The following is a 14678-nucleotide window of genomic DNA, read 5'->3' as shown; positions in this document are numbered from 1 at the left end:
ACATGTAAAGAAGTGTAGATCATGTGAAATCATGTGAAATCCCCCTTTGTTTTACAGGGCTTTTTTATCTCTAGAGGTAAAGATAACAAACGTTTCAATGATGTACAGGAACAAAAAAAAGCTAAATTGGGCAATTAGTATCAATATATACTATTAAATTGTATTTACCAAGTTATAATTAAAACAGTTTAAAGCTAATCTGCATTTTGACCAAGATATTGAAGAGCTTAGTAACTGTGCCATTTTAATTGTGAACAAGTGGGAGCCTAGATTCACTCTCCACACAACTAATTCCCTGCTAAATTTGCAAAACACAGCAAAACTAAAAACTAAACCCCCATCTATTTATGGCTCAGTCCTGACATTTTATGTGTGTCTATGTCTGTGAACATATACACATGTATTTCTATAAGTTTATCCATATATATTTACAGAGGAGCCTGTTGAACCACCCTAGAAAGAGTCTTAAACAGACTTTAAGCAATATAAATACATTCTATTTAGATTTTATGATGCTGTATGACTTATGCCAATTTTATTTATCATACTAGTAACTCTATATACTGCTTTTATTTTAAGATGTCAATGACAATTATAAAGAGTAACAAGATTTTTCAATGTTTCTGTGGAAAGAAGGTCAGATTACTGCTAATTAGACCAGAGTGCAAGCTACATAAATGATCCTTTGAGCACAGAAACTATGATACCAGAATATTATATTATTGGGTTTTTTTCAGCATTTGTAGTGCATTTTTAGTGGGCAATTATCCTTAAAGCTACAAAATCACAGCTTTTACATTTTATGAGGAAGAATCAACGTGTGCTAATTAGAACCTTGGTGGCACTTATACTACAAATGATTTTTTTGTATGCCTTTCTATTTGCTAAAATTCTTTATTCTTCCCTGCCTCCTGAGAGCCTTCATTTAATCGGCTCCATGCAGGATTTTATAAAACTAAGAAAAATGCATGGTTTAATATTCTTAGATTTATTTATTTTTGAACCATAATAAAACTTTTTCTTAAATTTCTATTCAAGCAATGCCATCATTGATTTTTATGGTGTTTTAAGAGAATAAAAACATCAAGATTTGACTGATTATTGCTAGTGGGCCAGCATTCACAATTGTATCTGTGTTCTTTGTGCATAATTTAAATAGAGAGTAATTGGAACTGTATTATCAAGAATTTTTGTATTAAGATCCTGCCAGCATAGTGGTCTAAGCCTATGCTTAGGCTAAGTCTAGACAGGAAGCCAAATGCTAGGAAAACAAAAATTCACAGCCAGTGCACCATATGTGTGAATAGATTCTACATGCTACAAAGTCCAGCAAGCATGAAGAGGAGAAAGCATCCTGCTATATCACTTTGCTTTTGGATACAAATACACTTGCATATAGAATGGTATTTAGATGTGCAATCATTTGTGTCAAATCTCTTAGATTATTTAACCAAGGATCCACCAGGACTTTATCAACCATGGATTTACCTTTTAACCAGTTTCTGTGCAAGAAAATTGTGATAGATGTATGGACAAAAATCTGTCCTATTGTATTTCTTTCCCAGGCTGGAAACGCCGATAAACAGCTTTTTGATCAGTAACTGTTACCTAAACAGCAAAATGCCTCCACTTGTAGCTATGCAGGGCCACACAGAATGACAGTTTGTTACTACCATTGCCATGATAGCATATGGCTATCCTTTCAGTATCTGAGCAAAACAAAATTTGGCGAACCTTATTGTCAACTATTACAATTTTCTAAGACAAACTTTTTCTGCATGCATTATATAGATAAAAAAATCTTTAAGAATCAGTAGGAGTTTATCCTATTAGGATTTCAGATAACATCTTAAAGACTAGAAAATATTTGAATATTAATTAATAAAATACAATTTTTTCTTAAAGAATCATCAGGCCCTCCAAGGTGATGGAAACATAGGTTAAACAAACAATATGCAGGTAAAGATATGATCCAAATTGAGTGTTCCCCTGCACTGTTTTCACTCAGACTATCCCATAAAGTCCACTCCTCTTTGGACTCTGAAACTGAAAGCTATGTGTCCCATGACTATGAAGAAAGCTAGACGTGACTTCAAGTACTTGACCTCTAAAAAGCTTTAGAAGTTCAAAGGCATATCCTACCCTTGGATATTCAAGGGAGGCTGCATTTCAAAGCCTTACACATGTTCTCTCCTGACAACACAGATTACTTTCTGCCATATCAAATCACCAGGATATGAATGGTTGGTATGAAAAATGGAGACTTAGCTTACACAAAATTGGGCACAGGTGGGAAAGAACCCTGAAAAAGGTGGCTTTAGAGAAAATGATCCAGGCTTTGGCTACACAACCAGAGTTATCTTTACACAGGAAACAGAAGGCAACAACGCGGAGATTTTGTCATACCCCAAATGAAGCATATTACCTTGCCCTGTAAACAGATTACCTTAGGTTAGTCTTCCAGGTAAGGGAAGTCTTGCTTCAATCTAAGAGAGAGGCTGTGGGTCCTTCTACCCTCTCCTTCAGACAATTTCCTGAGGTGTTTTTTTTCATTAATGTATCACTTTGCATGAACTCAAACAAATTTGTCTACTGGCAAAGCATCAAATATCCTCCTTAGTTCCACAGAACCAGGGAAATTCCTCCTGAAACGGGCTTTATTCCATTTTTACTTTATCATTTGCACACAATCACACATGGTATTTTTAAATCTATCATATTAATTCATACAAAGAGGAATAAGCTGCACGTAGAGAAATATCTTGCTGCATGCAAGGAGAACTCTCTTGTTTAAAATAATGATAACCTAGCTAACTTTTCATCTCAGGAGTTCCATACTCTTTTCAAGCATTTTTTTACCAAAACACTTTCAAATCTTCCATTCTGCTAGTTCTTGAGTTTTCACTTATAAAATACTGTCTGATCACTGCAGTAGCCCGTCCCTGTACCTGTTCAAGATCAAAATCAATTCAATCTGAAACATGAACATTCAGACATAGATACAGTATGTCAGATGAGGTTTAAGTAGTGTCATATATAATACTTTTTATTATTTTTCTATCTCTGCTAGGAAAACCTTCCTTGTTATGTTATGAACACATTTGTTTCTTTATGACATGTTGGTTACTCAAGTCATCATACAGTTGATTAACTTTTTTTTTCCCTTTTTCCATTGTTGTTTCAGAAATATAACCTTGATTATAGCAAAAATGTTATTCTGAACCTGAAAGTCATTCAATTCCTTCAGCAACATATGCAGATCTATATCTTAGTAACTCTACTGGCAACATCTTGCCAAATCAGTAGTTTCCTTTTTTCTTCACAGGATGCTGTGATTTTTGTTAACCTATGTGGATTTAAAGAAAAAAAAACCACAATTATTTTTTTTTTTTACAATATGTAATTAAATTTTACATTCTAACAAACCTTTAAAAAGCTATTTTCAAAAATGCTGAGGAAGAACGGGTAGAAAATTGCATTCATTTACTAAAGATGTATGCAACTGCATAATCAAAGAAGTCTTGTATCTTTTTGTACTGATCACTTGAATAGCTGCAATGTAAACACAGTTTTTAATTTGACTCTAGAGAATTAAATTTTAAGCTACAAACTATCTATCCACTGTTTTAAATGAATGAAAATCTTTAATTTAAATAGTTAAACTGCTTGTAGTTCTAACCTGTGGAATATCTATGGCTAGCAAACATCTATATGGTCCTCATTTAAAGCCCAGTAGTGTCCCTTTGTGCGGAAATTATTTTCTGAAGAATTTGTGCATAAATGGGGATCAGTTCCAGTGTAAATTTTCTGGGGAAAAGAATTGAAAGAATTGCTCTCTACCTGGCAACAAACCTGAAGTTTGTCTTCCAAAAAATTTAAAACACTAGGGCTCTTTTAAGTACCAAATTGGTAATACTAAGTTATGTTCATTTGTGTAACACCCATGGACTTTTGCTTATTCATGTATCAGGGTACTAGATTATTAGTATGGTATTAGACAGATAGATAGATATCTAGATACCCATACAATTAACATTTCTCCTAAAGATCCCTATGTTCTTCACAGTAGGAATAATGATAGAGAATATTTTTTCATATTTCTGTCACGTAGACAAAATAGCAGGAAACTGTTGCTGTACATCTTCTAGGTTAAAAACCACTATTTTTTTTAATAAGATTCTTGAAAATGCTTCTGAATAAAGAAAAAGGGAAAGAAGGGAAAAACAAACCACAAAGTTTCATTAAGTCATGTTGGAATAGATATGGATAGGTCTATTTTTAATATTTGATGCAGTTTAGTTTACAGCTGGTTCATCTAAGGAATTAGCTTTTCAGGTACTTGGTGAGCTATTTAAAATTTAAGGATTAAAAGCTCAAAGGAATTTATAAAAGAAGCCTACTTTTTATATTTGTAAGTTGAAAAGCAAGACGACATTTGATCGACAGCAACCTCTGGTTTGGATCTCTTCAGAAAAGGGTCTAATAATTACCCACATTTATACTGCTAGTTATAATGGATGCATTAATTCCTTGCAAAGTCTCCTTAGAAACACTAGACTTTTAAGCATAATCAAAACAGACGGCTGGGTCCACCCTTTATGATAATGTGCCATGCAGCTTTATTAATCTGACCTTTGGAAACAAATAAGAAATTTAATACTGCCGTACCATAATTGTTACTGGCAGGCATTTTAGCAGTCTTTAATTTGTACTTCACTTTAATATCTGCTTCCAGTTATGATGTAAACGTTAACAGGTTCTGACACTGTTAATAGTGTTCCAGTGTCTGAAGCAGTGGCAAAAGAGTGTGCTTGGAGTAAACTAGAACATGACCTTAATGCATAATGAAATGTATCAACCCTTGCTATTCAAAGAGTAAGGCAAAAATGAATAATGTAATTGTTTCAACTGGCATCTGAGTGATATACAGTGCTGCAATAATTGGGAGTGAGGGTGGGGGGTGGAAATCATGTTCATCAGACTCATCCTTCAAGGTTATGTAAGTTCTGATTATCCTTTAAGTTGCTTGCAAGAGATATCTGATGTGAGAAAATATGTTCCCAATATATAATCAATAGCATTCTAAACAATTCACAATGAATGCAAAAAGTAATTCTGTTTTAGATGGCATGAGTAAGGGAATTTCTCTTGTGTAACGCAAATATATTGGTTTTCTTCTGCATAAGTGTTCTTAAAATAAATGTTTTATAGCCTATAAACAGCACAGAAAACCTATCTGCAAGTTATGTTAATAGTTATTAAACTTTAGTGTTTTAAATGTACAATAAAAAACAGTGGCACGGTACCTGAATTAAAAAGACATCTATTTACAGGTATTTATTTTAAAACAATGTAAGTTAAATAGAATTTATTTCTGAAATACCAGTACGTGTGATCTGTTGCTTCTGAATGTTATGTACTTTGCCCGCACTTCACTTTTTCTTTCAGGACAACCACTCCTCTCCTTTAAATACTCTTTTATGAACAGTCTAATTGAACTATTGTCTATATCAGTTTTTAAGTTCATATCTAAAAAAGCATGTTTGAGAGCTTGTAAAGATCCCTGCGGATTTTTAAAAGGATCTCTATGTATATCTTTTTCAGTGATATAAATACCATAGCCTCCTTTTTGTTCACTAACAAGGTATTACAGCAGACTATTTTAGATAAGCTTATATTGAGACAATACTGAGATCTTCTGATAAAGCAAGGGTTATGCTACAGAAGAATAAAAAGAAAAAATGAAAGTTGCTTTCCCCAAAATTCTAACATTGATTCTTTAGCTATTACATTGTATAGTTATTTACAAGTAAAATGTAATTTTCTATTGTACCAGCATTATAATAATTTCTAACATACACTATTCTTTTTTAAAAATCTATTCTAAAAGGAAAACTTCAAGGTGTTAAGATATGAAGATTACCTTGCTTCAACAGTCCGCAACACAAAACACAAGTTGCTCTTTCTATCATTCTGATTTGATTATTTTTAGTCGTAACAACTGCCTTCTACAACACAAGTACTGTGAAATTACCTGGTCCCACTGGCTATTATATGTCAAACTTAACTAAGATACTTATGGTGATGATACAAAACATATTTTGCTCCTCATTACAAGAATACTAAGGTTCTGCAAAGGAGCAAGGTGTGCAGAAGAGGTGGGTAACATTTTAAACCAGTGTACCTAAATGCACCAAAGCCATGAGAGCTCTAAGCTTCACAGGGAATGACCCATTTTACATTCTTAGATTTCCATTGTAAGTGTAATCAAATTAATATTCACTACATGTGAGAAACATGACACGCATAGTCTACAGACATTGCACTAATGTTTATATTATGTATATTAAAGGATCCAAGTATACTTTCTCATTGCATTGCATTCTCTCTATGAATTTAGTGCAAGTCTTCAGTGCTCAAGAGCCAATTAAATTACTTCATAAAGCCATATGTGGTTTGTCTACCTCTTTTAAGAAGAAAGAAAGAAGTAAAACAAAGCTAGTATTACTGAAAATACACGTATTTCAGAATATTTATTCTTTAAAGTGAAATTCACAGCACAGAGGAGATTCACAGCACAGAAATTAAAGCACAGAGGAGAATCTTAATATATGAAATTAAAAGCTTTTAGCATGAATTTTTAACTTACAAAACTCAATATTATTAATAAGAAAAGAACAGACTAACTTAAAGAAAGTCATGTTCATTAACTTTCCTCAGCCTACACCAGAAACAGTGGAAGAAGCTCTCCAAAACATTTGCACTAGAGTGTTCAAGTTAAACAGTAGCTACTTTTACATGGAAGCTTTTAAACAAAATTTGCATGAAAAAAAATTTAAAAATTCAGAGTGCTAGTCAAACTGTACTGCTATTCAAAGTCATTTGTGGGTCACATATCATTAAAATTCAGACTACTAATACGTTTAAATTTAAATAAGCAAAATTTCTACATTCATCCTTTGAGTGACTTCTTTAAAGCTAGTAGAGTCTTAACAGGAATGAATATGTATGCCAGTAAGTATTCAGGACTCCTCTCCCCTCCCCCCGCCAGTGTTGAATCTCTTCTCTGCTGTATCTGTTCAAATGAAGTGTTTGTGCACTACTGAGAGATCTTCATGAATACTGCTGAAAAGATTCTCTCTACTCAAGTTCAAAATGTCTGCTCTGAAATAAATTTAACAATTTAACAGAATGCAACGTAAATTTTAGAAGGACATGGATGAATTTAAAAAAAAAAACTAGACAGGGATACCAATCTCGTGTTAGCTCTACAATGCTACCACATACAGAAATAACCATTATATCTCTTGTTAGTATAGATACATCATTTTGCAGAAGAAGAATTCTTGCCTGGAATTTTGACACAGGCCATCTTTTTCCTTCCAAGTTTCTGAATGGCATGGATATTACATATGAGAAGAAAAATGAAGTCAGATGTCCATTTCTCTACCTTAAAAATACCAAAAGATGAAAGAAGTTCTTTGTGTATATAATTCCTAAAGCTCCTAACAAGTCAGATACATCTCACATGAATTTCTTTCTATTAGGAATGCAGTAAAACACAGTTGGAGAAAATTTTTGTCTTCACATTTTCTCCACTATCATTATATAAATAATACATATGTATATGATAATATATATGTAATATATATCAGTAGATATCTCTGTAGTGGTCATCAGCATATGTGTGACCCCCTCACATAGCTCTAGATTAGCAGCAGATATAATGGGCATGTGCATGTAAGAAAAATTACAGACATATCTTGTTATTTCAATTCATTTTCTAAATATACAGCAACAGCTGTGAATTTTTCAGTAATTTACAAAAACTTTTCATACTCATTCTGGCTTTTTTGTTTTCTAGTTATTAGCTTATTAATATACATACTTGTTCATCACAAAAGTGAACTTAGAAACTTTGGAGCCAGCCAACATAAAGTTATTTCTAACTCCTACGCTGAAATATGGACACCAATTGTAATATAACATTCAAGAAATTCTATGTGATAGTGTTCATCCCTGACACCACCATGCTAAAACTGCAGACAATTTTTTCACTGTTATGGAATGTACGTCTGTATTTTAAAATACGGTAAATGCTGCAATTCTGTTATATTTGACCCATGCTGTACTCACTTGTTATTACTTGAGTACTTTTACTTACTTTCTTGACTAACATAAGGAACACTTACCCCAAGACAACAACCGGTGAGTCAAACATATTCTTGCAATTTACTCTGTTTATCTGCATGGAAATACACTGGTAGCAAGTCTGACTAGGTTACTGTACAAATAATGCACTGTGTTGACAGACAGATCTTAAAAAAACTGGAATTCAGTTTCATCAATTAATGCCTTGTTTAAAATAAATAAGAAAGCCTTTTCACAAAGCTGTATAGTAGAGCACAGACCTTGCTCTTAATGTATACTGTCAAAGTTTGGGTAATTGCACTGTTATCAAAGATATTTCCTAGAACTTATATCTGACCCTCTGACCCACACACTTCACTTTCTCACAATGAGCTTCAGGTCTGTTTAAAAATAAGATTGTAAGATTAACTGTTACATTAAAATTATCTTCACAGATAAAGAGTTATGTTTCTTTTCAATGCATGTCATAATCTGACTCCAAATTGATTCAGAACCTAGAAAAAAAAATGGCATTTTTACAGATGTTAATCATGCTAGAGCCATTCCAAGGCAATAATAAATAAATAAAACATCACAACATTCAGTTAATATCACTGTGTCTGTGGGTCTCTTCTAAGAGCATGGAAATGAAAAGGAATTGAGAATTGTTCAGGTGGAAGACAGAGCTGCATTTCTTATGGCAATCCTTAAGTGACAAGAGATTTGAGTTTCAGTTGCCTAGGCTTTGGAGGAGAATGGAATAGGATAAGAGGGATAGTATCTGACACACTTAATTCAAACAATCCTCATACCACTTCTTAAAACTTTATTCGCTCAGGTAAGTTGGAACATAATGACAAAGCAAAAACCTTCAGAATGAAGAATGCTGTAGGTCAGATTATTTACCAGCCGCACTCCAATGAAAATGACACTTTCAGACAAACATTTACTAGCCTGCCTGCTGTTACGTATATTCTCTAAAATACAACATTTTTTTCTGATATGTACTGCTCTACCAGAGAAGGGTTACTACAGTGTAACAAACTAAAACATTAATCAATTCAGTCCAGGAGGATTGCAGTTCAGATTCTAACCATACTCACATAATACAAGTCTGCTGAAATAGAAAATTAGAATAATTTGATTGAGCAGCCATAATGAGTCACTGGATGCATTACAGAAAGTAATGAAGTGTATTTTTTGCCATAGTTAATTGGTTTAACATGACATAAGACGCTGATGCCATGTATTGTGCATCAGAATATACACAGCTTTGTCCATTATCAAAAATAATAAAAGCCAGCCATATCACAGGATAGGCATAAGTTTGCTCACCCACTGGCATTTGAGAGTATCTCAAGAGAAGTTGTCACTTTTAAAAGTTATTGCTTTAATTGATGCCTTACTGGTTTTGTCCCTTAAGTTCTTTCCATTTTGAGCAATCTTAAATTTTTTCACTCCTTTTCTTACATTTATCACTGTATAGAAAAAGACTGCAACACTAATCTGGAATCCCAGACAAGGCCACAAATGTTGTGCAGGTATGCTAACTTTTTAAGCAGTAAAAAGCAAGTAAGATATGCAAGTGATGCCCATATGGTATCCTCTTTATTTTTGGTAGCTAAAAATTATAAAAGGAACAGATGTTTGTTAATGATATCAGAAGAGTCTGGCAATACGTTCATAATAATAGAGAATTATATTTTTTTAAACTGATCTGTGAGTCAACAATGATTTCATATTCAGATTATTAAGGTAAGCATTAAATGAGAGGGACTGAATACAATTAGAAACTCAGGCTGTAATTAAAATACTGTCAGTCAATATTCTCCTGTTTAGTTTTGGGTGTTAATGATGTTCAAAGCTCAGATCAATAGTAGCTAGCAAAAATTTTAACAGTACACTATACAGTCAGTCTCCAAAGTGTACTTAATTGTTCAAGTTAGTATCATTAAAATTATTTGCATGCACATTTTGCAAATGCTATGAAAAGTGTATGTTTTCCAAATGTTAGCTGCAGCAATTTTTATATCCTTCAGTAGCTGTTCTTTAAGTTCCTAAAACAAATAGCCAAAGTTACACAAGTTATGTGTGGTATCATCTCATTGATCAATATCAGCAAAATGACCACCTTACTCTCAAGCTATTGTGGTTTAACCCCAGCCAGCAACTAAGCACCACGCAGCCGCTCACTCACTTTCCCCCCACCCAGTATGATGGGGGAGAGAAATGGAAGGAAAAAGGTAAATCTCGGGTTTTGAGATAAGAACAGTTTAATAGGACAGAAAGGAAGAAAATAATAATTATAATAATAAAATGACAACAATACTAATAAAAGGACTGGAATATAGAAAACAAGTGATGCACAATGCAATTGCTCACCACTTGCCAACTGAAGCCCAGTTAGTTCCTAAGCAGTGATCCACCCTCCCTGGCCAACTCCCCCCAGTTTATATACGAGGCATGATATCACATGGTATGGAATACCCCTTTGGCCAGTTTGGGTCAGCTGTCCTGGCTGTGTCCCCTCCTAACTTCTTGTGCCCCTCCAGCCTTCTTGCTGGTTGGGCATGAGAAGCTGAGAAATCCTTGGCTTAGTCTAAACACTACTTAGCAACAACTGAAAACATCAGTGTGTTATCAACATTCTACTCAGACTGAATCCAAGACATAACACTACACCGGCTACTAGAAAGAAAATTAATTCTATCCCAGCTGAAACCAGGACACAAACCTAATTCAAAACTGGTTTTTAGCTTTTTTGTTCTGGTAGATCTTCTCTGGTTTTGCTGCTGTTGTTTTTTAGAAACATGTATTAAACACTGCTTTTCTATACTGAAATTAATTTTAATTTCCTAATTAATTTTTGGTTCTTAACAGAAAAGTTCTCATCAGAAATGTTACCATTTAACTGAAATATTTTATGACTCATTTCCAGCATGCCCGTGTTTTTCCTGAGCAAAGGAATTGAGACGACTTTGAGGTTTGGCAAACAGTTGATATGTGTCACTAGTCAACTTTCTGGTTTTTTAGACATAAAAGTTTTCTGGAATAATGTTGTCAGAAAAAAAATCCACTTTAAAGTTATAATGTACTTTACTAAAAGCACCTGAAAGTCTCCAAAGTTAAGCGTAAGCTGGGAAGAAAATTCTGCACGTTGCTTAAATACAACACAATTTCTGATACTGGTAAACATTTTTTCATGTCATTCCAAAAATACCTATTTCATCATCCACTATAGGTTTGGAATAAAATGTTCATTTGTCTGGAGGAGTTAACACTGGAGAAGTCACAAAGGTAAAATTGTGACTCCAAACCAGCAAGTAAAATTTAGCAAGGCTTTAGTTGGTGATTGCTTGCCTTTTTATTTTTTTCATATTAAAGACGTGTTATGAAACTAATTTCATTTGTATTTTGCACTGGTGATAGTCATTTTCATGCATGAAAATTCTCAGAAATATAAGGAAGTTTGCTAGCATACACTAAAATTGTAAAATGTTAATGTATTATTTTACATAAAAACAGTGTTGCTTTTTTCTCAGTGTACACAAAGATCTGTTATCCATTAAATGAAACAAAAAAAAGAGTATCACAGATCAGAGAGAGATGGGATTAGTGTCAGAACAGGGCATGTTTGAGTATTGGCTTCTATTTTGGTGTGATTGACTTAGAGGCTGACAGCAGAAGTAACAGATGGGAAAAACAAGTGGGTCAGAAAAATGTCAGGAGAAAAAACAAACACTACAAACGAATAATTTCGTTACTAAAATATAAATAGGAATCAGATTTATTTTACAGCAATAAATGAAGTGAAATGAAAAATTACTAGGCATTTATAATATAATAAAAGATATAGAATGGTGCTTGTTACTAACATCTTGATCCTGCTGAAGTCAAAAGGCATTTGACTTCAATTTTGCTGCAATATCCTCCTCTTATAAAAATACAATCTTAAAGAAATTATTGGTAAAAATTAGATACTGAAATACTGATATCAATGGAAGTTACCAAGCACACCAGAGATTCCAGAGTTTCATTTGGCAGGGATGTTTAACATGAGCTGCAACTGTCCTCTGAATTAAGAAGATACCATTGGTTCTGAAAGTTTTGGAACATTTAAGGAACGACAGAAAATATTTGTGTCCTTTTACCATATACAGCAGCTGTCATATGCGGAGAGTGTGAGGAACACTGTTAGAACCCTGTCCCAAGAACCTGGGGATAATTTGCCTATCTCACAAGAACACATGCAGAGCACAACACATTTAGATACTGCATGTGAAGGGTAGTTCCTCACTGACAACGCAGGAAAGTTTATGCTGAAACATTAATTTAGCCTTGTTTTGTCCAAATCAACCAGTGTTTTAAGCAGAAACGCTTTTAATGTCTTATATGCCCTAAGTTACAACTGAAATAGAAATATCTTTCTGAAACTTTGCAATGACATGGAAAGAGAACACATGGAAACAAATAAGAAATTTAAACAATATTTAAACAGAAAGCCAAAAAAACCCAAACAACAAAACAACCCCAAAAAAGCATTAAGCAATTAAGCATATCTGTATATATATATTTTCAAAAGCCTACTCTGTGCATGAGTAGTCTTTCAGACCACTGAAATCTTCCAAGTTGAATTGTTAGTTTAGGCAGAGACATGCACAGCATGCAGGAAGTTTAGTAGATTAAAAATTTCCTCGAGAGATTTTACACAACAAATTTTGTGCAGCTGAGCGCCAATTTCACTGCCTGTTTGGAGATAACGGTTATCTCCTTTCCTTTGACTGTAGTTGTGGGCAACATTTTATAAGCCTTTGAAAATTGCTTCTGTGGTTAGTTAACTAAACTAACTGCTAATGATTATGATGGGCACTCCCAACTAGCTCATTATTTTATTCCTACTTTTACTTGTTCCTCACATATATACCATAATGACCATACATCTGGCAACAGGGGTGGTAAGGGTAGGGTGAAACAGCATAATATAAATGAAATAAAACATAAAAATCCACAAAGAATGTCCAACTTCAGGATCCTTCTTTGTAGATAGAGGCTTAAAGTTTGTTATTTCTCTAAAATTAAGTATTCACAGATATCTTATTTCTGTAATCTAATCTGAGCTTTCACAGTCTTTTATATAATTTGTATTAAGTCATAAGACAGGAAAGGTTTTTGAACAATACATCAAGGTTTTGAACTGACAACATCTAGAGATGATTCAACTATATATTGTATTACTTCAGAAGAGAAAATTATAAATCACAAACTGGTTGAAACTGAAGGGTTTTTTTTGGTTTATTTTACCATGCACACTCTTCAAATGAAGGAACATAGGTCCTTCAGATGATGTAAATTATGATATAATCATAAACAATGTAACTGTCCTGACACAACTCCAAACAACCATCAGATTTAGTTTGACTTTAGATGCCCGTGTATAGCCTTAGTGTGAGGGAAAGCAAGGAAATTGAGATTAATGAGTACTGTGATACATAAATAACCGAATTAAGAACAGCTAACTCGGGTGATATGATTAAGCTTTGCTTCCTAAGGCAATAAAAAAGATATAGGTTAGTTTGTCACTTAATTTCCTCCTCTCTTTGTAACATTTAACTGGTGTTCTTTCTTCTTCTACCTTCCCTTTGTTTTCCTTTTTAAAGTACATCACAGCCTACTTCTACAAGCAACTAAAATATCAAGACAAAAATCTTTGCCTTTATTGGTGATTTTGCCTTTCACTGCTTGCTAAGCAAATTTTTAACAAAGAGATTTGGGTGTTCTGTCTTTTAACAGACTTTATATTAGAAAGAAGCATGAAATCCACAATTTGAATTTCTGAACTCTTACAATTTTCTTGATACAAGGCTATTTCTTTAACCTGGATATTCTATTTCATGTAGTGCTTGGCCACTGGCACAGAGTAAGGTGCAGTGAAAGTATAAAAAAATTGTATGCAAAACCCACAGATGACAGTAGTTTTGCAAGGCAGCCTGCTAAGGACATGATTAATTTGTGCATAAATTAGAATCACATCCAGTTATAGATTCACTGAATGGAAAGGGAGAAGCTAAAGTGAGGGTACTGATGTTTTATTGAAGTATAATAAGTATTCATAGTCGAGGACACAAACTTAGTGAGAAGCTGTGCAGCCCATCCCATCCAGAGTACAGCAGTCAGTCTTGTTCATCTCAAGCAGATTTCCAAAAATAGTAGCTTATACATGTACTTCCTATATTTTATCCCCCCTTCCTAGATATATTTTTGTCATTTTGAATACCAAAATACTCAGCAAACAACCTGTCTGGATAATTTTTTACCAACAATGGATGTTAGATTTGTGATAATTACAAGAATCTCCATATTTTGAAAATAATAAGCACTTACCTTTATTTCTTGAGCTTTCCTGATTCTTTTCCTGCTGCAATTAAAAGTAGAAAAATATATTATTTACAGAATTAGTTACCACAAAAATCACAAACATATAAATCCAAAAGAGACAGTATAGTTCATCCTCCTTCCTGCTCCAAGATAAAATCAGCTACACTTTGCCT

General features: G+C 33.6%; 1 protein-coding gene across 1 annotated transcript in view; it reads right to left on the bottom strand.

Annotated features, from left to right (window-relative positions):
- FSTL5 (follistatin like 5) overlaps positions 1-14678 on the bottom strand; it is a 312282-nt gene that overhangs the window by 273281 nt on the left and 24323 nt on the right. Inside the window, exon 2 of the mRNA XM_075029092.1 lies at positions 14512-14545. Within this exon, the coding sequence (XP_074885193.1) occupies positions 14512-14545 (34 nt within the window). The remainder of the gene's footprint in view (positions 1-14511; positions 14546-14678) is intronic.

This window comes from Buteo buteo, chromosome 1 (genome assembly GCF_964188355.1).
Source record: "Buteo buteo chromosome 1, bButBut1.hap1.1, whole genome shotgun sequence".
NCBI classification, from domain to species: domain Eukaryota; kingdom Metazoa; phylum Chordata; class Aves; order Accipitriformes; family Accipitridae; genus Buteo; species Buteo buteo.
Note: the sequence above shows the minus strand (reverse complement) of the source record. Positions and strands in the feature narration are given on the sequence as shown.